The sequence below is a fragment of the Rana temporaria genome, chromosome 13 (assembly GCF_905171775.1).
Source record: "Rana temporaria chromosome 13, aRanTem1.1, whole genome shotgun sequence".
NCBI lineage: Eukaryota > Metazoa > Chordata > Amphibia > Anura > Ranidae > Rana > Rana temporaria.
Window position 1 is genome coordinate 56840962 of NC_053501.1, and position 25279 is coordinate 56866240.

At 44.3% G+C, this 25279-nt stretch overlaps 1 protein-coding gene across 4 annotated transcripts in view; it reads left to right on the forward strand.

The window, feature by feature from the left end:
- The window catches only part of FMN1 (formin 1), a 354391-nt gene that overhangs the window by 151130 nt on the left and 177982 nt on the right, over positions 1-25279 (forward strand). For all 4 annotated transcript variants that reach the window (XM_040333461.1, XM_040333460.1, XM_040333463.1 and 1 more), the window contains one exon: positions 13458-13519. In XM_040333461.1, coding sequence (XP_040189395.1) covers positions 13458-13519 — 62 coding nt within the window. The remainder of the gene's footprint in view (positions 1-13457; positions 13520-25279) is intronic.

Sequence of the window (25279 nt, forward strand, 5' to 3'; positions counted from 1 at the left end):
TGTAAAAAAAATATAATTTTCCTTCCACTTCACAATTCTGTGCCACTTTGTGTTGGTCTATCACATAAAATCACAATAAAATACATGTACCTTTTTGGTGGTAACATACTTTTTCAAGGCACTGTACTTTGCATAACAGTTTAATCATGTGACAAGCCTGGCTGGTTCAGCATTGCTGTTGAAATCAAATTAAGGTCACTCAAAAGTTTTTTTGTTTTAGTTTGAATCATGAAGGGTAACAATCTTTACTACTCTTAGGTTTTCTTTTGGAAGTTTAATCTCCATTCCTTTCCTTGTGAATGTTGTCACCTGGATAGGAAGTGGTGGGAAATCTTGTGGATAGGAAATGGGAGAAAATCTCCAATAAGAGAGAAAGATGTCCATAAATATATTGGGGTTTTGGCCTTCCTCTCACTTTACTAAAAGGAATATTTTATTTGTGGTGTGTGTACTTCTTGGAATAGTCTCTTTGTTACTGCTCCTAAAGACATGTTATTTCCTTCTCATGAGATTGGGATGAATTCAAACAGGCCCACAAAGCATTAAAACCAACAGAAATTCTAAACGTTGCCCACTAGATCTAAGACAACATTTTTTTTCTGAAGACACGTTCAGCTGTAAATTTTCCTAACTGGTTGGTTAATATTAGGAGTGGTACTGGTCAAGTGTCCTTATTGCCACCATCCTGCCCATGTTCCATCACATTTGTGCTTCATATATTCTAAAACTCGGACTACATTTTGGCTAAGGCTCCTGCTTTGATTAGTGCTACTTTTACAGCCTGTAGTAATTAATCATTCTAGATAAGATGGGAGTAGCATAACTGAGAGAGATTCAGGCTGACACCCTATTCTGTTTAAAGCAACTCCCTCTGCAAACATGAATCAGAAACCAACTGTAATCTTCTGTGGCTTGGCTATGACATGTAATGTTGTTGTTAATCACAGGCCTAAATTAGATTCTATTAGCCTATGCAAATGCAAGTACAGTAGGTGAACCCGATTTTGTGTCAATCTCGCTCTCTTTCTTGGCGAGATTGAGCACCTGCGAGCCCCATCGCGGGAGCCAGCGCCGAGCTGGCTTGCCGCGATGGAGACAGAGCCGTCATAGAAGCGACGGGAGATCCGACTTGGATTCCCGCCAATTCTACACGTGTGCGGCGTTTGTTATGAATCCTGAGGGGGAAGTCCCCGCCGGATTTTAAATAAAAATCCGGCATGGGTCCCCCCCTCAGGAGCATACCGGGCCCTTAGGTCTGTTATGGGTTGTAAGGAGAGCCCCCCCTACGCCGAAAAAAACGGCGTAGGGGGTCCCCCTACAATCCATACCAGACCCGTATCCAAAGCACGCTACCCGGCCAGCCAGGAAGGGAGTGGGGACGAGCTAGTGCCCCCCCCCCCTCCTAAGCCGTACCAGGCTGCATGCCCTCAACATGGGGGGGTTGGGTGCTCTGGGGCAGGGGGGCGCACTGCGGCCCCCCCACCTCAGAGCACCCTGTCCCCATGTTGATGAGGACAGGGCCCCTTCCCGACAACCCTGGCCGTTGGTTGTCGGGGTATGCGGGCGGGAGGCTTATCGGAATCTGGGAGCCCCCTTTAATAAGGGGGCCCCCAGATACCGGCCCCCCACCCTAAGTGAATGAGTATGGGGTACATCGTACCCCTACCCATTCACCTGCAAGAAAAGTGGTAAAAACACAAATAAACCACACAGGGTATTAAAATATTTTATTAGTCTGCTCCGGAGGCCGCCCCCTGTCTTCTTTATTAGCTCTTTTACCAGGGGGAGCTTCTTCTTTGACGTCTTCGGGTGGGTGGGGGCCGCCGTCTGGTTCTCTTCCACCGCCGGGGGGAGGTGGCTTTTAAAAAAGCCCCCACCCCCCCGGCGGGTTTCCTCCGGCGTCTTCGGCGGGGCTCTTCTTTTTCCGCTATCCCGACGGGTCTTCTCCGCTATCCGGGGGGTCTCCTTCTATGTTCGCCGCTCTCCGCTGTTGACTCGTCGCACCCCGGTTCTTCGTCTCGCAGTCCGGTCCCTTCTTCCGTGCTGTACGTCTTCTTCCGTGCTGTGAGTTCTTCTTCCGTGCTGTGACGTCATGTTCTTCACTTCTCTTCTTCTCCCGATGTTGACACGCCGGTCCTTCTCGCTGAAATGACTGATGCGCGCCTTGCATCGGACCTATATAGGCCTCAGTCCCATCATGCTCTGTACCTACCCATGTGATACCTACCACGTGGGTAGGTATCACATGGGTAGGTACAGAGCATGATGGGACTGTGAGGCCTATATAGGTCCGATGCAAGGCGCGCATCAGTCATTTCAGCGAGAAGGACCGGCGTGTCAACATCGGGAGAAGAAGAGAAGTGAAGAACATGACGTCACAGCACGGAAGAAGAACTCACAGCACGGAAGAAGACGTACAGCACGGAAGAAGGGACCGGACTGCGAGACGAAGAACCGGGGTGCGACGAGTCAACAGCGGAGAGCGGCGAACATAGGAGACCCCCCGGATAGCGGAGAAGACCCGTTGGGATAGCGGAAGAAGAAGAGCCCCGCCGGAGGAAACCCGCCGGGGGGGTGGGGGCTTTTTTAAAAGCCACCCCCCCCGGCGGTGGAAGAGAACCAGACGGCGGCCCCCACCCACCCGAAGACGTCAAAGAAGAAGCTCCCCCTGGTAAAAGAGCTAATAAAGAAGACAGGGGGCGGCCTCCGGAGCAGACTAATAAAATATTTTAATACCCTGTGTGGTTTATTTGTGATTTTACCACTTTTCTTGCAGGTGAATGGGTAGGGGTACGATGTACCCCATACTCATTCACTTAGGGTGGGGGGCCGGTATCTGGGGGCCCCCTTATTAAAGGGGGCTCCCAGATTCCGATAAGCCTCCCACCCACCCGCATACCCCGACAACCAACGGCCAGGGTTGTCGGGAAGGGGCCCTGTCCTCATCAACATGGGGACAGGGTGCTCTGAGGTGGGGGGGCCGCAGTTCGCCCCCCTGCCCCAGAGCACCCAACCCCCCCATGTTGAGGGCATGCAGCCTGGTACGGCTCAGGAGGGGGGGGGGGGGCGCTCGCTCGTCCCCACTCCCTTCCTGGCTGGCCGGGTAGCGTGCTTTGGATACGGGTCTGGTATGGATTGTAGGGGGACCCCCTACGCCGTTTTTTTCGGCGTAGGGGGGGCTCTCCTTACAACCCATAACAGACCTAAGGGCCCGGTATGCTCCTGAGGGGGGGACCCATGCCGGATTTTTATTTAAAATCCGGCGGGGACTTCCCTCTCAGGATTCATAACAAACGCCGCACACGTGTAGAATTGGCGGGAATCCAAGTCGGATCTCCCGTCGCTTCTATGACGTGCTTGCTGGGATGTGCTGTCACTATTCCAGTGAGTGTGAGATCTCGGCACCATGTCGCCGAGTATCAGCGTGACGCTGTCGTGCTAAAAACACAATATCACAAACACCTACTGTATGTAAAAAAGGTTAAAGTGTTAAAAAAATAAAGTTAAAAGGTAAACGTGTTAAAATATAATTTATTATATTGCTTATGAGCTGTTTAAATCTTAAAGGTTTTTCTTTTAAATTATTTTCTGTTCTTAGTTTATTTAAAGAAATAACACATTTGTTGAAAATAAAACAAACAGCTGACTACTAGACCTAGAAAAAGTGCTATTTAGCCACAATGTCCAGTCTTTTGTATTACAAAAGGAGTCCGCTGTGTCTCTCCCCACTTGTTTGCAGTCAAATAGGTAGACTAGATGTAGCATGGCTAGAAGTACCGTATTTTAATTTTGTTTTTTGGACTGATGGTTCTGTATGTCTTTAGGCTTACAGATTTTTAGTATCCTAAAAATTTGTATTTCATAGAAATATTCCCGGCTCTTTTATTTTTTATTTTTTAGCTTGGTTTTGTCACACCAACTGATGTCATTTATTTCCAGTAGAAATGTTGTAAAGTTGCAAATGCTCCTTCTGAATGTTCTTCTCTGGGACATTTTTCATCCCCCTTTGTAGCCTGTAGACCTTTAAAAAAAATTGATATGGAGGCAGTTCATTAACCGCTTTCGGACCCGCCGCCGCAGTTATACTGCGGCAAGTTGGTCCCCCTGCGCCAGCTGTACGTTGTATGTGATGACCGCCGGGCACCCACGATCGCTCGTGACAGAGCGAGAAACCTGGATCTGTGTGTGTGTGTGTGTGTGTGTGTGTGTGTGTGTGTGTGTGTGTTTTTTAATTCATTGAAGTGTATTTTTTCTCAATTGTGTTTTGAAAGACCACTGCGCCAATACCGTGTGACATGAAATATTGGAACAACCACCATTTTATTCTCTAGGGTCTCTGCTAAAAAATGTTTGGGGGTTCCTAGTAATTTTCCAGCAAAAAAATACTGATTTTAACCTGTACGCAACCCGTGCCAGAAATGGGCTTGCTGACAAAACTGACAATTTACAGACAGAAGTTTATCCCTTTGATCTAAAAGAACCAAATGATACATTGTATTTCTTGATATCTCAGTTGACCAATGTTGATGAACATGCCAGCTTTTTTACAGCTTTAAGCAGAGAATGGCTCTGCGCTGTTTACATAAAATAGTGGAAATGCTGGATTAAGATTGCGAGGGGGGTTGAATGAAGATCGCGTTTTTTTTTTTTTTTAATCGATCGCACAGCTTTTCTTCCTGGTATAACGATTGTCCTTCTGTATGAATCTTGACAGTGGTTCCATAGAACTTATAAAAATAGTCGATTAAGAAGCAATATGGGGCACCAATTTTTGATTTCTGTTTTTATGGATGAGGGTGAATACAGTGAGGGGGGAAAAAGTATTTGATCCCCTGCTAATTTTGTACGTTTGCTCACCGGGCAAATGATCAGTCTATAATTTTAATGGTAGGTTTATTTTAACAGTGAGAGACAGAAGAACAACAACAATATCCAGAAAAACATATTTCAAAAAAGTTATACATTTATTTGCATTTTAATGAGTGAAATAAGTATTTGATCCCCTATCAATCAGCAATATTTGATTCCCAGGTGTCTTCTATACAGCCAACTAGCTGAGATTAGGAGCACTCTCTTAAAGGGACTGCTGGTTGTATAAAAGACACTTGGCCATGGTGGAGAGATTGGAATAGAATTGATTCTGTGGACAAGACCAAAAAGCTGTCCAAGGATGTCAGGGACAAGATTGTAGACCTACACAAGGCTGGAATGGGCTACAAGACCATTGCCAAGTAGCTTGGTGAGGGTGACAACGGTGCGATTATTCGCAAATGGAAGAAATGCAAAATACCGTGCAATCTCCCTCTGTGTGGGGCTCCAAGCAAGATCTCACCTCGGAGTTCCAATAATCGATTGTGAGAAATCGGCCCAGAACTACACAGGAGAATCTTGTCAATGATCCCAAGGCAGCTGGGACCATAGTCGCCAAGAAAAAAAATTGGTAACACACTATACCATAAAGGACTGAAATCTTGCAGAGCTCGCAAGGTCACCCTACTCAAACCACATGTCGGTCCCATCTGAAGTTTGCTAATGAACGTCTGAATGATTCAGAGGTGAACTCCTTCACTCAGCCAGGACATTGAAAATGGCCCGTGGATGGGTATTTCAGCATGACAATGACCCAATTCACATGGCCAAGTCAACCAAGGAGTGGCTCAAGAAGAAGCATATTAAAGCGGTTGTAAAGGTACAATTTTTTTCCTAAATGGCTTCCTTTAACTTGGTTCAGTCCTCCTTCACTTACCTCATCCTTTGATTTTGCTTTTAAATGTCCTCATTTCTTCTGAGAAATCCTCACTTCCTGTTCTTCTGTCTGTAACTCCACACAGTAATGCAAGGCTTTCTCCCTGGTGTGGAGTGTCGTGCTCGCCCCCTCCCTTGGACTACAGGAGAGTCAGGACGCTTTCTACGTTGAAGATAAAGGAACTGTGTGTTAGCGGGCAGGCCTGACTCTCCCGTAGTCCAAGGGAGGGGTTGAGCACGGAACCCCAGAGAGCACAGGGAAGAACCTTGAGAACATGGGGTGGGGCAAGAGCACAGAGCAGAGGCAGAGAGGAAGAGGAGAGCACAGGGGGACAGCGAAGAGCATGGGGGGAGGTGGAGAACACTGGGGGGGTGGCAGAGAGCCTGGGGGAGGTGGAGATCGCAAGCAGGCAAAGAGTATGGGTGGTGTAGGAGGAGCAGTGGGGGCGGCTGCATATAGAACAATCATTCTCTCCATCTTCCTGCTGCAGTCTCGGAATGCCTGCCTGCTTTTCCTGTACCTCTCGCACGCATTCTGATACTGCAGAAAAGAGATTGAGAGTGATTATTCTATATGCAGCCTTCCCCACTGCTCCTCCTCCTATCCAGGTTACAGGGGGGGGGGCTGTACTCACGTTTTCTGCTATCCGGGCTTCAAATTGTCAGCAGCAGGTGTCTGCTCTGGCTCCTCCCCCTGGCACAGACTGCTGGCCTATACGGCTGGCCGCGGAGAGGTTGAAAGCTTCTCCTCTAGCTCCTCCTCCTATGTTTACGTCCCCCGGGCGGCCGCGGAGAGGCAGGATGAGCGGTGTGGGCTCAAAGAGCCTTGTGACCCACTAGCACTTGCAGCCTGGCGGCCCTGGTCCACCGAGCAAATGCCCGGTTTTCCCAATGGCCAATCCGGGCCTGGGAATCGCCTATGATCTCGGGGTCCAGTAACACTATAAAGTATAAGTCATTGAAAATCATTCAGCAGCTTGGCTTATCGAATGGTACAAAGTATCTCTATACTAGTTGGGGAGGGAAAGCAACTTGCCATATATGCAAGTTGTGTATAAATTCCACTCCAGTTTCCACAGTGACTCCAAGGTACTTCTGATGAAAGACTTTGGTTGCCATCAGCATTGGCCTAGCAAAAATACTATCTTTAAGGGGAACTTTTTTTTCTGTATACAAAAGTGCAGTGCTATCTCAGATTAAAATAAATGTGGACCTCTAAATGTAAGAGAAATGAAAATAACAAATAACTTTAAAATGAAGCATACTTATCCAAGAAGTGGTCAAGAACAGAACCAGTCCACAAGTGGAAATATGGAATGAATAGGAGAAGATATCCCTGCACTCTCTCCATTGAGAAACATCAAGGTGAAAATAAAGTCCACAGACTAAGAAGTCTCTGTACCTTCTTTTAGTGTAATGCATCCAGGTGAAAAGTCCGTAATGGCTAATTAAAATTAAAAAAAAATATGTGCAGTGCTCCCTGGCCAAAGGTGTATTGCAGCGCCTTACTGGAAGATGTTGACCTCTGTACTACAGATGGTTATACAGCGTATAGGGGCTCAAGGTCTCCCTCCTGAACATTTTTGCCTCCTCGGCAGGGACCAGACAAAATTAACTCCAGAACACTCAAAAACGAGAAGCGACAGGCACTCTCATGGTGTAAAACCATATGCTAAATTCTTTAATAAAGACTTAAATATGCGCAGTCACATATTCAAAGGACAGAAGACGGCTTTGACAACGTGTAATATCAAGTGGCATTCCTACGGGCTCCAACCAAGCTCGGTCCTGACCATTCAATGGGATCAATGTCTGTGGTGACGTCACCATCGTAGGTCCCACCTACTTTTGTTACATTGAGGTAACAAAAAAAAAGGGGTAAAACAAATCAGATTGCGCATTTGTGTCTGCAGTATGTGCTCACTTTCCTTCCTTGTAGCATTTCAACATCCTGACAAACCATGTTAGGCTTACCATGGCACTTACCAGATTAAAGGGTCACTAAAGGAAAAAAAATGTTTTGCTGAAATGACTGTTTACAGGGTATAGAGACATAAAAGTTAACTGATTCCTTTTAAAAATGATTACAAATAGATAAAAAACCAATCATAATGTGCCTGCAGTTTATTTTCACTTTTAAACTGGTTTCATGTTCCTGTGAAATAGAGAGACACACAAAACAAAAACAAACAAATCCAGGGCAGTGTTTTGTTTTTAAAATGAATCTGATTGGTTCTGTTAGTTTTAGACACACAGTAATGACAGCTTAGACCATCGTGAAAAGCTCCCAGTATGATGTTTATAAGGAAACAGACAACCAGGAAGTGTGGAGATCACAGCAGTTTTACAGCTACTTCAAAGCAAAAACGAGCAATGAGGACATGAAACCAGTACTGCAGTAAGGTAAAGGAAGCTATTTAGCTAAAAAAAAAAATTCCTTTAGTGATCCTTTAAACTTTGATTGTCGGTATCTTGCGTGTATCATGGGCCCAAATATGGTCAAACTGTTTTTTCTTTTTAGTATATCAGATTAGAGACGACTTGCCTTTTAAACTAATTGTTTTTTTAGCTAAATCAAGTTATTTTTTGTTTATATAATTTATATGCAACTCAAACATGTTACAACCCCTGAACTGCGTGGAATGGGTAAAACCTGCTCCTTTTTTTTTTATTTTTTTTTTCAGTATCAGACACAGGAAGAGAACAGACATTTTTACCTGACGACAAATGTTTAACTCTTCACCACTTTATAAAAAATAAGTCAGTACTTTTACAGACCCTTTTGGCCACTAACCATGTAACCGATGTGGAAAACCTTTTACAGTGCGTATTGAAAACATCAGCCCCCTTTTTTTTAAATGATCACATTTTTGTTTCTTTGCAGCTGGAAATGAAGACACTTTTTTTTTGTTTTATCCAGCTGCAACTTTATCAGTGCAACCTATAACATCAATGTGTCAGAAAAAAACAAACAAACAGAATTACTGAGTTGAAAAAGGGGTCAATCCCTCCAAAAAATGACTTGTAAACTCAATCAGGTTTAGCTAATCACCTTCTCAATGGAGCACAAAGCCATTTGACTTTCAACTGTGATGAGCATTGGTCACTTTGATTAGCTCAGCATGAAAAGAGTTTTCCTTTGAGCATTTCAGTCCCTGGTAGGGATGAGCCGAACACCCCCCTGTTGGGTTCGCACCAGAACCTGCGAACACACCAAATGTTCGTGTGAACTTTAGAACCCTGTTAAAGTCTATGGGACTCGAACGTTTGAAATCTAAAGTGCTAATATGCAAGTTATTGTCATAAAAAGTGTTTGGGGACCGGGTCCTGCCCCAGGGGACATGTATCAATGCAAAAAAAAGTTTTAAAAACGTCAGTTTTTTCGGGAGCAGTGAATTTAATAATGCTAAAAGTGAAACAATAAAAGTGAAATATTCCTTTAAATGTTGTACCTAGGGGGGCTGTAAAGTATGCATGTGAAAAAGCAAATGTTTCCCGTACTTAGAACTGTATCTTCACAAAGTGGCATTTCTGAAAGGAAAAGTTATTTAAAACCGGACTCGCGGCTCTAATGAATTGTCGGCTCCTGGCAATTCAGAGAGGATTCATTCATAAAAAATAAAAAAAAAGCGTGGAGGTCCCCCCAAATTCAATTACCAGCCCCTTCAGGTCTGGTATGGATATTAAGGGGAACCCAGCCGTCAATTTAAAAAAAATAAGTGACGTGGGGTTCCTCCCACAAATATCCATTCCAGACCCTTCAGGTCTGGTGTGGATTTTAAGGGGAACTCCACCACACCATTTTTTTTTTTAAAATGGCGTGGAGTTCCCCCAAAAATCCACTCCAGACCCCTTAACCCGAGCACGTTAACCTGGCCGGCCGCAGAAAAGAGGGGGGACAGAGTGTGGCCCCCCTCTCCTGAACCGTACCAGGCCACATGCCCTCAACATGGGGAGGATGTCCCCATGTTGATGGGGACAAGGGCCTCATCCCCACAACCCTGGTCGGTGGTTGTTTGGGTCTGCGGGCGGGGGGCTTATCAGAATATGGAAGACCCCTTTAACAAAGGGGACCCCCAGATCCTGCCCCCCCTCATGTGAATTGGTAATGGGGTACATTGTACCCCTACCATTTCACAAAGGAAGTGTAAATAGTTGTAAAAAACACACGCACACCGTAGAAAAAAGTCCTTTATTAATAAAAAAATTAAAATAAAATCCAGCGGTGGTAATCCACTCGGTCCCGACTCCCTGCTCCAACATTGTCGGTATTCAGCGTCAGGTGATCTCCTCCTCTCCGGTCCAGCGATAAGAAGATCATCCAGGATCCAGAGCGCAGCATCGCCCGACTTCTCTCTCCGCCGGACACAGCCCGGCGAATGACGCGGCTGAAGCTGTGACATTTATTTTTATTGGTGAGGCGGGGCCACCCGTCGTGTGACACCGCCCCCTCTGACGAGGGGGACGGGGTCACGTGATAGGTGGCCCCACCTCACCAATAAAATAAATGTCACAGCTTCAGCCGTGTCATTCACCGGGCTGTGTCCGCCGGAGAGAGGAGGCGGGCGATGCTGCGCTCTGGATCCCGGAGGATCTTCTCATCGCTGGACCGGAGAGGAGATCACCCGTCGCTGGATACCAACAACGTTGAAGGGACCAAGTGGATTACCACCGCTGGATTGTTTTATTTTATTTTTTTATTAATAAAGGACTTTTTTTCTAGTGTGTGTGTGTGTGTGTGTGTGTTTTACAACTATTTACACTTCCTTCGTGAAATGGGGGGTACATTACCCCCATTACCAATTCACATAGGGGGGCAGGATCTGGGGGTCTTCCAGATTCTGATAAGCCCCCCGCCCGCAGACCCCCACCGGACAGGGTTGTGGGGATGAGGCCCTTGTCCCCATCAACATGGGGACATCCTCACCATGTTGAGGGCATGTGGCCTGGTACGGTTCAGGAGAGGGGGGCTGCACTCTGTCCCCCCCTCTTTTCTGCGGCCGGCCAGGTTAACGTGCTCAGATAAGGGGTCTGGTGTAGATTTTTGGGGGAACTCCACACCATTTTTTTCCTAAATTGACGGCGGGGTTCCCCTTAAAATCCACACCAGACCACGCTATTTTTTTTAAATGAATCCTCTCTGAATTGCCGGGAGCCGACAATTCATTATAGCCGCGAGTCCAGTTTAAATGACTTTTTTTCTTTCAGAAATGACACTTTGTGCAGTGACAGTTCTAAGTACTGGAAACATGTGCTTTTTCACATGCTTACTTTACACCCCCCCCCCCAGGTACGAAATTTAAAGGACTATTTCACTTTTATTGTTTCACTCTTGGCATTATTAAATTCACTGCTCCCGAAAAAACGGTAGTTTTTTAAAACTTTTTTTGCATTGATACATGTCCCCTGGGGCAGGACCCAGGTCCCCAAACACGTTTTATGACAATAACTTGCATATTCGCCTTTAAAATTAGCACTTTAGATTTCTCCAATAGACTTTAACAGGGTGTTCCGCGGATTTTCGAATTTGCCGCGAACACCCCAAATTGTTTGGCGAACAGGCAATGTTCAAGTCGAACATGAGTTCGACTCGAACTCGAAGCTCATCCCTAGTCCCTGGTAGTGCAACTAGGCAAGGCAGTGGAAGGTATTTGGTACATCACAGACCCTCCCTGGATCATAATGTCACTCCAAACTGGATGAAAGCCAGGAGGAAGCTGGTCAGAGAGGCCACCAAGAGGTCTACAGCATTGTATGCATGTGACAACAATATCACAAATGATTCACGAATTTGGCTTGTGTGGGAGGGTTGCAAGAAAAAAGCCACTCCTCAAAGGCCACATGCAGTCACAACTGAGCTTTGCCAAAATGCACCTTGAAGATTCCGAGGCCACCTGGAAAAAGGTGTTTTGGTCAGCTGAGCCTAAAATCAAATGATTTGGCCCTAACATTAAACAATATGGTGGAAATCCAATACAGCTCACCATCCATATAACACCATTCCTACAGTAAAGCATGGAGGTGTTAATAGCCGGTTATGGGGGGCGTTTCTCTGCAGTGGGAACTGGAGCACTTGTCGTGATGGAAGAAACACGGATGGGACAAAATACCATCAAATTCGTGAGTTGTCAATAGGAAGTAGTTTTACCTTCCAACATGACAATGACCCAATGCACACAGCAAAAATGAATGAATGAAGGATAAAAAAGTGAGTGTCCTTACATGGCTTAGTCAGAGCCCAGACTTAAACCCCATTGATAATCTGTAGAATGACTTGACAACTGCAGTCCCCAAAGGGTTCCTATAAAATTTAACAATGTGAGCAGCTCTGCAAAGATTGGCCAAATATTGCAAAGTCTAGATGTGCAAAGTTGGTAGAGACATATCCCAACAGACTGAAAACTGATTAAAGCAAAAGGTGGTGCAACAAAATACTGACATAAGGGGGGATGATCCTTTTTCCAACTCGGATTCTGTTTTTGAATTTTTTTGTTTTTTGAATGTTTTTTAGATTACTTGGATGTTATAAGGTTCATTGAGTAAAAACGGCTGGATAAAACAAAAGCTGTGTCTCTCTGCATTTTAGGCTGCAAAGAAACACAATGTGACTTTTAAAGGGGGCTAATTCTTTTAAATACCAGCTGTATATTGCTGTATTTATTATAACTTGATTCTGATACTATGTATAGCTAGCTGGTCTTGCATTTTAATTTCATCTGCGGGAACAGACTGTCTCAAATGTCCTTCATGTCTGTCACTTGGTGCATACAGTTAATGGTCCTTAAGAGAAAATCATATTCCTTTCTTAAAAATGATACTTGGGAAGAGAACAGTACCCATGTGCTGTCACCAGTGCAAAGGGGGGATAACTAGCAATCATTTCCAACTTTTTTGTTTTATAGCAGAGTTTCTGCATGCAAAATTCTTAGAGAAGAGAATACAATGACTATGTGTGTATAATTTTGAATAGTCTCCATGTTTGGTACAGAATATTTGAAAAAAAAAATTGTATCAAAAAAAAGAATTCCAGATACAGCATTTGTTATAGTTACATTAGTCTAGCTTGGACCAAAGTAATCATGCATTTACCACACCTGTCTGATCTCTAGAAGCTGGAAATCACTGTAGTAGACACTGATACTGCAGTGATCTCCGCTAGCTTCTGTGTTCTGTGCCAAGCAGCTGCCCTGTTGCGTTGTAAACACAGAAGTGCCTGTTCAGCAAGTACCCCATTTATGGATTGCTTTGCATTTTCTCAATGAATTCGAAACATTTTACAATTGAATGATGTAGAGAGGTGAGGCAGTGATGTCACAATTTCCTTGTCCAATCAGGGGATACTTTACATTTATTGCGAAAATGAAAAGTATTCTTTAATCATAGGAGTAGCAGTGCATGATATAGTGATTTCCAGCTTCTAAAGAGTATGGTATATGCATAGTTATATTAGCCAAAGCTGGACCAATGTAATTATCTAAAGATATCCATACCTGGAATTATTTCAATTGATTTGTTTTTGAGGTTTTGCCACATTTGCATGACATCAGCAGTGTCTATATACACCAATTGTCCTATGCAGAAAGTTGTGTTGGTACATTATTGTGCTTCCTTTTCCTTACCAGTGCTGATGCATTTTCAGACTGAAACATTTATAAATGATGGGGTTGTTTAAACGTGTTTTGAATGTCATTCTCTCTGATCTTCTTTTTCAGAATACCAGGCTGCTATAATGCACCAGAAGAGACGGCACAAAGAGGAGGTGGAAAGTCTAAAGGTATTTCTGTAAATCATTTTCGTCTAGCTAATGGTGATCTGGTAACATTTAGGGGTCAGTTCATAAAGTGGCGACTGTGATCGTTTTCCATTTTCAGTGGTTCATACAATGCTTTTTACAGGATTGCCCTTCCTTAAATATATAAACATCGCTCACTGCTCACTTATCATTGGGTTCACTGATTTAAATTTCTTCTGTTTGATCTATACATTATTTGTTACCTTGCTGAGCCGGTCCAGAGTCTCTCAGAGCACTAAATATAACTGCTGCATAAACGTATGAATTGTTATTGGTGAGATCTGTATGTATACAGACAAGTTGAGCCTGGGTTCACCTAAACTTTTTTAAATAGTCCCCTGAATGGAAACCTTAAATCCTTGATTGTTTTGATAGTCATAGGCAATATGTAATTCTGCCACATGAGGGCAGTGTTGCACTCTACTTCATATGAATGTTCCGCAACTGTCAGTAATACGGCTATATCTCTCCTGAACACAAATGACAGGAACTGTGACTCGCCTAGACTGGCTTTATGCTTGATTGGTGCTGAATTATGCACTGTTTTTAAAGTATTCAGAAGAAAACATTTTAAGCTCAATAAGCACAAGAGTTTCAGTCAAGTAGCGACTGTAAATGGCTTTATCTATAGACAGACACAATGAAAGCTTGTGGTTATGATCACAAGTCCGGTGACTAAAATGATATAGTTGGTAATCACTGTTAGGATGGTATGTCGAAGAGCCAATTAGTGTTTTCTATGCATATAGGTTTCTATATATCAAAAAATTCCACTGCTTATCCCAAACTTTGGAATTTTTATTAGGTTTTGTGTTCCATGGTTATAGTCACTTTGTAAGGAAAGTCAGCAACTTATCCAAAATTCTTTGTTAAGCAAAGAACAAGAATTCATGATACAGCAAATACGAATTGTCACTGTACCACCTTCCGCCATATCAACACTGATAGAAAGCAGTGTCAGCAACCGATAATCGGATGGCTGTTATGCCTCACTACAAAACTGGGTCTGTTAAATTGGTTGTTGATTGTAATGAAAGGCGATGTGATGGTTTAGGTACATAAGAGCCGGTTCACACTGGGGCGACCTGGGATCCGACTTCAAGTCGCCTAAGTCGCGCGGTCGAGAAAGTGAATGGGAGCCGTCTTAATGTACACTACTGAAGTCGCTCAGACTTCAGAAAAGGTTCCGGTATTACTTCAATCCGACTTCTAGGCGACTTATAGGCAACTTGTACCCATTAATTTCAATGAAAGTTGCCTCAGAAGTCTGATCACTGTCTTAACTGAAGCAACAATACAGGAAGCTAACATAACTTTCTCAGGCAAACCCCTCCCTCCCTCCTCCCTCCCACAGAGCTGATTGTTTGATTGGCCACTGGAAAGCCTCCTGTCCTGGAGGCGACTTGAAGTTGCCTTGTACTGTCCTGGAGGCGACTTGAAGTTGCCTTGTACTGTCCTGGAGGCGACTTGAAGTTGCCTTGTACTGTCCTGGAGGCAACTTGAAGTTGCCTTGTACTGTCCTGGAGGCAACTTGAAGTTGCCTTGTAAGTTGCCTGATGATTCCTACTCAAGCCGTGTCCAAGTTGCCTCACAAAGTCGTGCTGGAAGTCGTGTTGCCCCTGTGTAAATGGGCTCTAAGGTGCCGTGATTCAAATACAGTACTGTATTTATAATAACACTGCCCTTAAATTGTTGTAAAATGTTTTTTGTCAAGTGGACCAGGACCTTTTTACAGCTTTTTAAAAATGTTTTTATTTGCAGTTTCTTCTCCTCCTTTTTTTTTTTTAGATATATCCAAGGAATATTCCATCTTGGCCTCTGTTTAATCTGTCATGGTACTGCACATGTGATCAGTCATGACACTAAAATTGAGAGCACAAGCAATTTGTGACAGTTACATTCAGGGCATGCCTTCAATGTCATTATTTTGGTAAATTGTTAATTTGATGGCTTTAGTTCCGCTTTAAAGCACATTTTTGAAATTTTTATGTACTGCCTAGTGCCCACCTCTAATTGAAATCTCTGTAGGTGGTGCATTAATTTTCAGTAGAGTCCGCTTCAATTACAAGAGGTTCTGTGGTATATGCTTGTGCATAGAGTTGTATGGTCATACCTTTATATTGTTTTAACTTGACAAAGAGGGAAACTACATAAAGGGGCAGAATGTGTAGTGCTGTGCATGCCGTAGTGAAGAGTGGGCATGATCATAACAATCCTACAGTGCTGTAGCTAGGGTGTGCTTTATGTCTAACTTTGGTGATGGCTTAAAGTTAAACTCTAGAAAAGTTTTTTTTTTTTTTCTTTTTTAAATTTTACTTTGTACAAATAAGTAACCACCAATGCTTGTTATCCTATGTCCGAATGACTGCTGTGTAAGATAAAAATGCTAGTTTTGCTCATGCTGGCTATTACTGTCAGTGCTGATCTTCTGGCTTTCTGTAACCAGTATTGCCATTAGAAACATGGTTTAGTTTTAAAATAATCAAGTTACTTTGTGTTAATTATACAACATTACTAGAACAATATGACCAGTATCAAATTTCCACTAAAAAGTGATTATTGCACAATGGTACGAAGCAATAAATTCCTAAACAAATTGAAAAAAAAAAGAAATACTTGAGTACCTCTTATAACGAGAGAAAATGTGTGCTTGTAACACCTTAATGACTGGACTCAAATACATTTAAAATAACTGTGATTTGGAGGAAGGCACTCCAGATAACATTTTATTGGATGGAATATTAATGGTAAAGCTAATTAATGGAAAATGAATATGGTAAGCTTTTGCAGCATGGAGCTAAATGACACTATTTAGAACAAAAAGGCACCCGAGAGAACAAGGGACTGAGCAAAGGAACAGGAAGGATCCAAGATTGACAAGTTTGCAGAGATAATGATCACTAGGTGGATTTGTGACTGAGTGACAAGTGGGAAGAGTGAAGTTTTGAAAGGCACCAAAGCTATTGGAGGGAACCAGATAAGGATAAAGAATGACAACTAGGAGGGATATAAACTGTGAAGGGGAAATGCATGTGAACCGATGGGAGGCACTGGAATACAAAAGAAAGTGACTGAGAGATGTTGGATGGAGAACAGAGACACAGCAGATGCGACACAATGAGAAAGTGAACAAGTGCTGGAAATGGACAACGTGTGAAGATGAAAAAATGGTTGATGGGGAGGAGCAGGAATATGTTGGAGGAAGGATGGATGGGGAAACACAAAAGTTGGGTGAGGGCAGAATATGTACAGGGGGAGGAATGTGGAGGTGAAGAGCAATATAAATTGGGTGGCAATAGGTGGGAGAAGGCGGCTTTGACAGGCGGGAGGAGTCGGGTGACAGCAAAGCATGGGAATGCAGGATAAAGTCTCTGTACACAGGACTAAGGTGAAAATTCAGGACATTATTGCATTGTTTACAACATGATGGCAAACCTGCCTACATGTTTATAAATATATATTTGTATGGCCTAAAGTAGTTTTGTGTGCAGGTTTTTTTTTTCTTCTTTTAATTGTGGAGAGCCTAGTGTTGTCCTTGCCCAACAACAAGTTTAAGTTGTGTATTGGACTCATGCCCTTTGCTAAAAAAAAAAACCATACCAAGTGTTAACATGCCTTTTGGAGATGACTGCATACTCTCCGCACTTGTTTCATGTTCAAAAGTTGTGGCTGATTTTGCTGGCTGTTATTACAAGATATTGTCACCTTGTCACCTTGTCTCTGGGTCAATACAAGCTCAAATTCTCAGGCAGTCATTTGATGACTTCACAATGTACACATTCCATGACCAATAGGACATTCTAAAGGAACATTGCCATTATCTCTAATAGCAGTCTAGGTCTGGGGGGTGTATTTTCTCCTGTAAAATATGTGGTCATGTTTGCTGCATTCATTTTGCATTTTTGTTCTGTAAACAGAGTTCCATACCAATGGGAATGCGATTTAAAATTGTTGCATTACTTCACCAAACAGTAATGTTGATGTTCTAGGATCCCAGGCAATGTGGAAGCGGCTTTTGATTGAAAATAACTAATAAGGGAAAGTTCTAATGAGCGGAGCAATCATCCTGCACTCAGATAGCGAAGTGTAGTTCATGTGTGCATAGATGTTCTGTGACCCCGTGTTGGTTCAGGGACTTGGGGATCTGTTACTTTTTAGTCAACGCTTCTTGGTTCACATCTGAAATAGTCCCTAAAGCACTATTTTATGAAATGGCAATTATGATGATACTATTAAGATAAAGCAGATGGCTTTTATAATATTGTAAAAATGTTTTTTTTTAAAGCGCTTCAGATTGTAAATAGGGGAAAATGAAAAGTAACTATAGCAGGAGGCGTTTGCTGTTTTAGTTATAACTGTATATAATAACTGATAATAAAAAAAAGTAAACCCATAAAGTGAATGTAAGGTCTCGTACCCACGAGTGTTTTTACAGCCACTTATAGGCCTCATGTACACGGGGCAGTTGAAATCCTCTTCTGAACGCTGGAAACTTGACAGCTGGTAAATGGAGGTTTTTCACTGTGGTTTAACAGCTTTTACATACTGAATTTAGCAGTAGTTAAGGTTAGAAGCTTTTTTAAAGATGACCTCAGGAGACCCTCCCAAATGTTCACAATTCAGGGAAAACATGTCAATTATTAACTCTTTCAGCCATTATGTGAGAAGAGAGCAGTGTGCTTTAAATGGAGTCTCTAGCGTCTGGCCAGTCTCTCTCTGCCTCTCTCTCTGTCTGCCTCGTGTGTGTGTGTGTGTGTGTGTGTGTGTGTCTGCCTCTCTCTGTGTCTCTCTCTCTCTCTCTCTCTCTGTCTCTCTCTCTGCCTTGTGTGTGTGTCTCTCTCTCTCTCTCTCTCTCTCTCTCTCTCTCTCTCTCTCTCTCTCTCTCTCTCGTGTGTGTGTCTCTGTCTCTGTCTCTGCCTCTTTCTGCCTGTCTCTCTCTCTCTCTCTCTCAAATTCAAATTTAAATGAGCTTTATTGGCAGGACCAAATACATGTTAGCATTGCAGTTTGTTGTATAGAAAAAGGGGAAGGGGGTAAAATAAAGGGGAATGGACATAAGTCTGTGAAAGGATTAAGTCCTCAGTTTCTCATGTCCCTCTCAGTCTGTGGCACGCTGTCACATATTGGGCAGCTATCTTCACCATTGTTCTCCCAGTAGAAATTGGAGGTTCCTCTTCTCTTCTGTAGAGTTGAAGTCCGGGATGAGAGCAGAGAGTCTCTGGAAGTGAGTGTCCCTCACTGATGAGTACTCGGGGGCAATGTAGCAGGAAGTGTTCCTCATCCTCCGGGACCCCCTGGTCACATTGCTGGCACAGACTACTCTCCCTGGGCTTGTAGGTCTGTCTGTGCTGTCCTAATTCCATTTCCAGGCTGTGGGCACTCAGTCTGTACAGGCTCATTGTCTGTCTGTCTGTCTTTGGGGTCTTGTAGCACCTCCAGGTACGGGGCCAGTTTGTAGTCTCTCTGCAGTGACTGGTAAATCGTTAGTTTTTTGGAGTTTATTTCGTATCTCCATTCTCCAACTGGGTTTTGGCGTCCACAGAGCTCTTGTGAGTTGAGCAGTACAGGTGGTAGAGTTGTTCATCAGTAAAGTCTGACTGCAAGTCCTTCCAATTCAGGATGCGAAGTAGCGCAATAGCCTGATAGTACCGGTGAACATTCGGTATTCCCAAGCCCCCCCTCAGTTTGGACCTTTGTAGGATTGCCATCGCCAGTCTAGGTCTCCTGCCCCCCATACAAACGTAATAAAAAGACTACGTAAGTCCGCAAAAAAACGTTTCGGTAGGCGTATAGGTATCATCTGTAGAAGGAACAGCATACGGGGCAAAACCGTCATTTTCAAAATATTTGTCCGTCCCACCCAGGTGAACATTGTCTTGTCCCAAGTCTGCAAGTCCTGAGAGGTCTTCTTTAGAAGGGGGACATAATTCTGGGAGTATAGAGAGTCTAGACAGTTTGTAAGCTGGACCCCTAAATATTTAATTGAAGAGGTGGACAACGTGAAGGGGAAGGAGTCCCTCAGAGAGGACGCTAGGGCCGGATGGACAGTAACAGGCAGTATTTCAGATTTTGTGTAGTTTATCCGGAAGTTGGACACATCTCCATACTCCCTCAGTTCATCCATCAAGACTGGCAACGAGACAAGGGGCTCAACCACATGGAACAAAATGTCGTCTGCATAGGCAGAGAGCTTGTGTTCTAGGGAGCCCACATTTACTCCTCTGATGTTTTGGTTTGATCTGACCCTTTGCAGCAATGGTTCCAGGACCAAAGCAAACAACAGGGGCGAGAGCGGACACCCCTGCCTCGTGCCATTCCGGATAGAGAATCCCGCCGAAAGGCCGCCATTCACCTTAACCTGGGCTGTGGAGGCCACGTAGAGCGTAGAGATCCATCGTAACGTGTGGGCCTAATCCCGACTTTTCAAGGACCGCACTAAGAAATCGCCAGTCCACGCGATCGAATGCCTTCTCCGCATCGGTAGACAAAATCAAGTTTGGAGGCATCCGATCGCGTGTTCGTGCCCAATGAATAAGCTGTATAGCCCTGTTCGAGTTGTCTCTAGCTTCCCGTCCCAATATGAAACCAGTCTGGTCGGCGTGAACTAGGTCAGGGAGGAGAGGTTTCAAGCGGTTAGCCAAAATTTTGGAAAAAAGTTTTAGGTCCGTGTTTAAGAGTGAGATCGGGCGATAGCTCTGTGGTTGGGCAGGGTCCTTGTCTTTCTCTTTCTGCCTCCCCCTCTCTCTCCCTCTCTCCCTCTCTCTCTTTCTGCCTCTCTCTTTCTCTTTCTGCCTCTCTTTTTGCCTGTCATTCTTTCTCTTTCTGCCTGTCGTTCTTTCTCTTTCTGCCTGTCGTTCTTTCTCTTTCTGCCTGTCGTTCTTTCTCTTTCTGCCTGTCGTTCTTTCTCTTTCTGCCTGTCGTTCTTTCTCTTTCTGCCTGTCGTTCTTTCTCTTTCTGCCTGTCGTTCTTTCTCTTTCTGCCTGTCGTTCTTTCTCTTTCTGCCTGTCGTTCTTTCTTTTTCTGCCTCTCTCTCTCTCTTCAAATTCAAGTAAGCTTTATTGGCAGGACCAAATACTGTATTTATTGGTGTATAACACTCACTTTTTTACCCTGAAAATAGAGGGTAAACTGTGCCTGCGTGTTATACGCAGGGGCTGTGGAAAGTTTTTTTCCTGAAACTTCCTTGTTAAAGTTAGGGTGCGTGTTATACGCCGATAAATACGGTACATGTTAGCATTGCCAAAGCAGTTGAGTTTGTATAGGGGAAGGGGGGTAATATAAAGGGGAATGGACATAAGTCTGTGAAAGTCCTCAGTTTTTCATGTCCCTCAGTCTGTGACACGCTGTCACATATTGGGCAGCTATCTTCACCATTGGCTCCTCTTCTCCCAGTAGAAATTGGAGTTTCCTCTTCTCTTCTGTAGAATTGAAGTCCGGGATGAGAGCGGAGAGTCTCTGGAAGTGAGTGTCCCTCACTGATGAGTACTTGGGGCAATGTAGCAGGAAGTGTTTCTCATCCTCCGGGACCCCCTGGTCACATTGCTGGCACAGTCTACTCTCCCTGGGCTTGTAGGTCTGTCTGTGCAGTCCCAATTCCATTTCCAGGCTGTGGGCGCTCAGTCTGTACAGGCTCATTGTCTGTCTTTGGGGTCTTGTAGCACCTCCAGGTACGGGGCCAGTTTGTAGTTTCTCTGCAGTGACTGGTAAATCATTAGTTTTTTGGAGTTTGTTATTGCGTATCTCCATTCTCCAACATTTTTTTCTTTGGAGTTATCCATTATGTTTTGTATTTGAGATTTTGTCAGGCCGCATTGTTGAAAGTTTGGGTAAGACAAGTTGTTGCAGGCCACACGGCTTGGACTGGTTCTTACTGTCCAGTAAGGCTTTATGGCGGTAGGAGTTGGGACTGCTGTTTTGTAGGTGGTCCCAGTATGATAGCGCCCTTTTCTGTACTGCGAGAAGTAAGGGAAATCTGCCCAACTCGGACTGGCAAGCACTGTTGGAGGTGCTCCGATGGACTTGGAGGAGGTGCTTGCAGAATTCCAGATGGAATATTTCTGTTGGGCTGGGGTCCCATTTGAATTGGTCTGGGTAGGTGACAGGACCCCAAACTTCACTGCCATAAAGAAGAATTGGGGCGATGACGCTATCAAATATTCTGAGCCAGACTCTCTCGGGTGGTTTTAGGTGGTACAGCTGTCTCCTGATGGCATAGTAGGCTCTGCATGCCTTGTCTTTTAGTGCCTCTATGGCTGGCTTGAAACTTCCTGATTGGGTAATGTCTAGGCCGAGGTATGTGTAGCTGTTAGTTTCATCCACAGTGCAGTTGTTTATTGTGAAGGAATGGCTTTGTTTTGTATTTTTCTTTTGGAACACCATAGTTTGTTTTGCTCGAGTTGATTGGTAGTGCCCATGTGGCACTGTTTTTCTCCAGCACTTCCAGGCTGTCTTGTAGGCCTTTCTCTGTTGGTGACAGAAGTAGGTCATCTGCATACAGCAGGAACTTCACCTCAGTGTCATGTAGAGTCAGTCCCGGTGCTGGGGAGGGTTCTAGAGCTGCAGCCAGTTCATTGATGTAGATGTTGAAGAGGGTTGGACTTAGGCTGCAGCCCTGTCTGACTCCTCGGGCCTGCCGGAAGTGTTTAGTTATTTTCCCATTCACCTTTACGCTGCAGCTGTTCTCAGTGTATGAACTCTTGATGACATCGTATGTTTTCCCTCCTATTCCACTCTCCAATAGTTTGAGGAACAGGCCTGGGTGCCACACTGAATCAAATGCCTTCTTAAAGTCCACAAAAGCAGGCAAATATCTTCCCATGTTTTGTATGGTGGACATGGTTCTTGATGAGGCTGTGCAGGTTGTAAATGTGGTCTGTAGTGCGATGGTTTGGCATGAACCCTGCCTGACTTCTGCTGAGGACATTGTGTTGTGTCAGAAGTTGAGGATCCGTTTGTTGAGGATACTGTTGAATAGTTTCCCTAGTGTGCTGCTGACACATCCCCCTGTAGTTGGTTGGATCATACAGGTCTCCACTCTTATGGATGGGTGTTATGAGGCCTTGGTTCCATACTGTAGGGTAGTAACCAGCACTCAGGACCAGATTAAACAGTTTACACATTGCAGCGTGTACCTTTGGGGAGCCATGTTTAATCATCTCTGGCAGGATTCCATCCATCCCACTGGATTTTTTGGTTTGCAGGTTTTGGATTTTCTCCCCAATTTCTTGTGGTGTAATCGGTACATCTAGGGGGTTCTGGAAGTCCTTAATATTTTTCCTCCATATCATTTAGTCTTTTGATGATGTCTTTTTGTTCTACAGTTAGAGCCTCCTCTGGAATATTTTTGTAGAGGTCCTTAAAGTAGTTGAGCCAGATGTCGCCATTTTGGATGTGGAGGTTGTTTTTCTTGGTTGCTGTGCCAATATTCTTCCATATTTCCCAGAAAGAATTTTCCTGAAGTGCCTCTTCCAGCTGTTGCAGGTTTTTGGAGATGAGGTTTTGCTTTTTCTTTTTAAGGGTTTGTTTGTACTTTTTCTGTAGGGTTCTATGGGCTATCCTTAGGTCAGCGTTGTCAGGGTCTTTGTGTTTGTTATTGGAGACGTCCGTAAGGTGTTCCTTAATGCTTTGCATTCTTTGTTGAACCATTTATTGGATTGTTGGATGGTTTCTTGTAGTTGGTTTTTCTCAGCTGGGCTGTTTCTGCAATAGTGTGTAGTATTTTATGGAAGTCCTTTGCTGCCTGGTTCACACCTGGTGGGCTTATCTCATAGGTCTTGTTTTGGAAGTTTTCAAGCTGTTTTTAATGTCGGGTTTGTCAGTTACCTCTGTATTTTGTGGTAGACTGTTTGGACCATTTAAATGATGGTGGCAGGTTGCGGAGAGACGCCTGGTGGAGTTTTGGTGATGGTTTGCTAGAAGATTTGATGAATAACAGTAGTTGGTTGTGGTCTGATAGGTGTGTTTGTGGGGTGACTGTAAAACCATTGATGGGTGTGGGGTTCATATCTGTGATGGCATAGTCTACCTCACTGCTGCCTACATGGGAGCTAAATGTGTACCTTCCTAGAGAGTCTTCCTTGGAACGGCCGTTGAGGATGTAGAGGCCCAGACTGCGACACACATTCAGCAATTTTCTTCAGTTTCTGTTGGTTGTACTGTCATAGCTGTTTCTTTGATTCTGTATTGACTCCTGGTCGTAATTTGCATGGCCCAGTATGTATGTGTTGCCATCAGAACTTGTATAGTTCCTTTCCCTTCCTGTCCTGGCATTGAGGTCTCCGCAGATGAGCACTTGTCCCAGGGATTGGAAGTTGATGACCTCATTTTGTAGGATCTCATAGGTGTCTGGTCTGTAATATGGAGACTCTGCTGGGGCAATGTATGCTGCACACAGGTAGATGTCAGACTGGGAGGTGAGGATGGGGAGCTGCTTATTCGTAGCCAGATGTGGCTCTCTCCTTTTTTGATTGCATTGATGTTCCCATGTAGCTCATCCTTGTACCAGACTAGTATTCCTTCTGAACATCGGCCCTGTTTGATGTTTTTATCTTTCTGTGCGGGGACAGAGAATTCCCTATAGCCAGTAGGTACTGATGGTTCATCCTCTCTGTGTCTCTCTCTGCCTGTCTCTCTCTCTCTCTCTCTCTCTCTCTCTCTCTCTCTCTCTCTCTCTCTCTCTCTCTCTCTCTCTCTCTCTCTCTCTCTCTCTCTCTCTCTCTCTCTCTCTCTCTCTCTCTCTCTCTCTCTCTCTCTCTCTCTCTCTCTCTCTCTCTCTCTCTCTCTCTCTCTCTCTCTCTCTCTCTCTCTCTCGTACAGGCACATGTTTTCCCAGGGAGAAGTGATGGTTGTTTCCACAACTGTAGACAGTGGGGGGATGTCATGCATACCTGACGTTCCTGCTCAAGATTGGTGGGATTTTTGGCTTACTTCAGACCCTTCTCCATCTAATAGTTTGTATTGATGCTAAGTTAGCCCTATTGCGTTGTCTAATACCTGGTCTATATGCTCCACAGCAGAAGCTGGCCACATACCTCCTTTTTTGTGGCTAAACTGACTATAGCGCAAGCCTGGAAGACCCCGCGTTTAGCTTTCCAGGGGGGTGAGGACGCGGTGACCGCTATGATGCTTTAGGAACGAATGTCCAGTATTGTGAATGACTCCCACTGCCAAATTTCTCAGCTTGGGAACCATGGATCTTTGAGTCCCCCTCACTCCAAGCGTCCTGTTTGGGCCCTGTCTGATTTCTACCTGTGGGGCTCTCAAACCTAAGTTCTCCATTTCCTCTCCCCCTCCCCTCCTCTCCTATCTGTGACCCTCTCTTTCTGCTTTATTGCTCTCCTCACCTTCTCTCTAGTTTCTCACTATCCCGGTTCACACCGTCGCCTCCTACTGGGGGGGAGGGGGTTGCATGTGAAGAGCCTCCCCTCCGGTGACAACATGTAGACTTTGGGAGACATGGCATTTTCTGCAGTATTCATTTTTCTATACATCTCCTGATTTCACAATGTTTTGGTACAATTTTGATCATTATTGCTCATTGGTAATGTTTACTCATTTTCTAGCCCCCACGCGGGCGTTTAACCAGCTTTATTAATGAATCCCATGAAACCCAATAAACATATTGAAATAGAGAGAATGATAAAGTCCTTTCACACTGAGAATCTGTGTATTAAGGGGGCCTTTTGACATTGCAGGTGATCCCAAACATTGCATTGGGCATCTGAATTGGAGGTGGAATTAAGC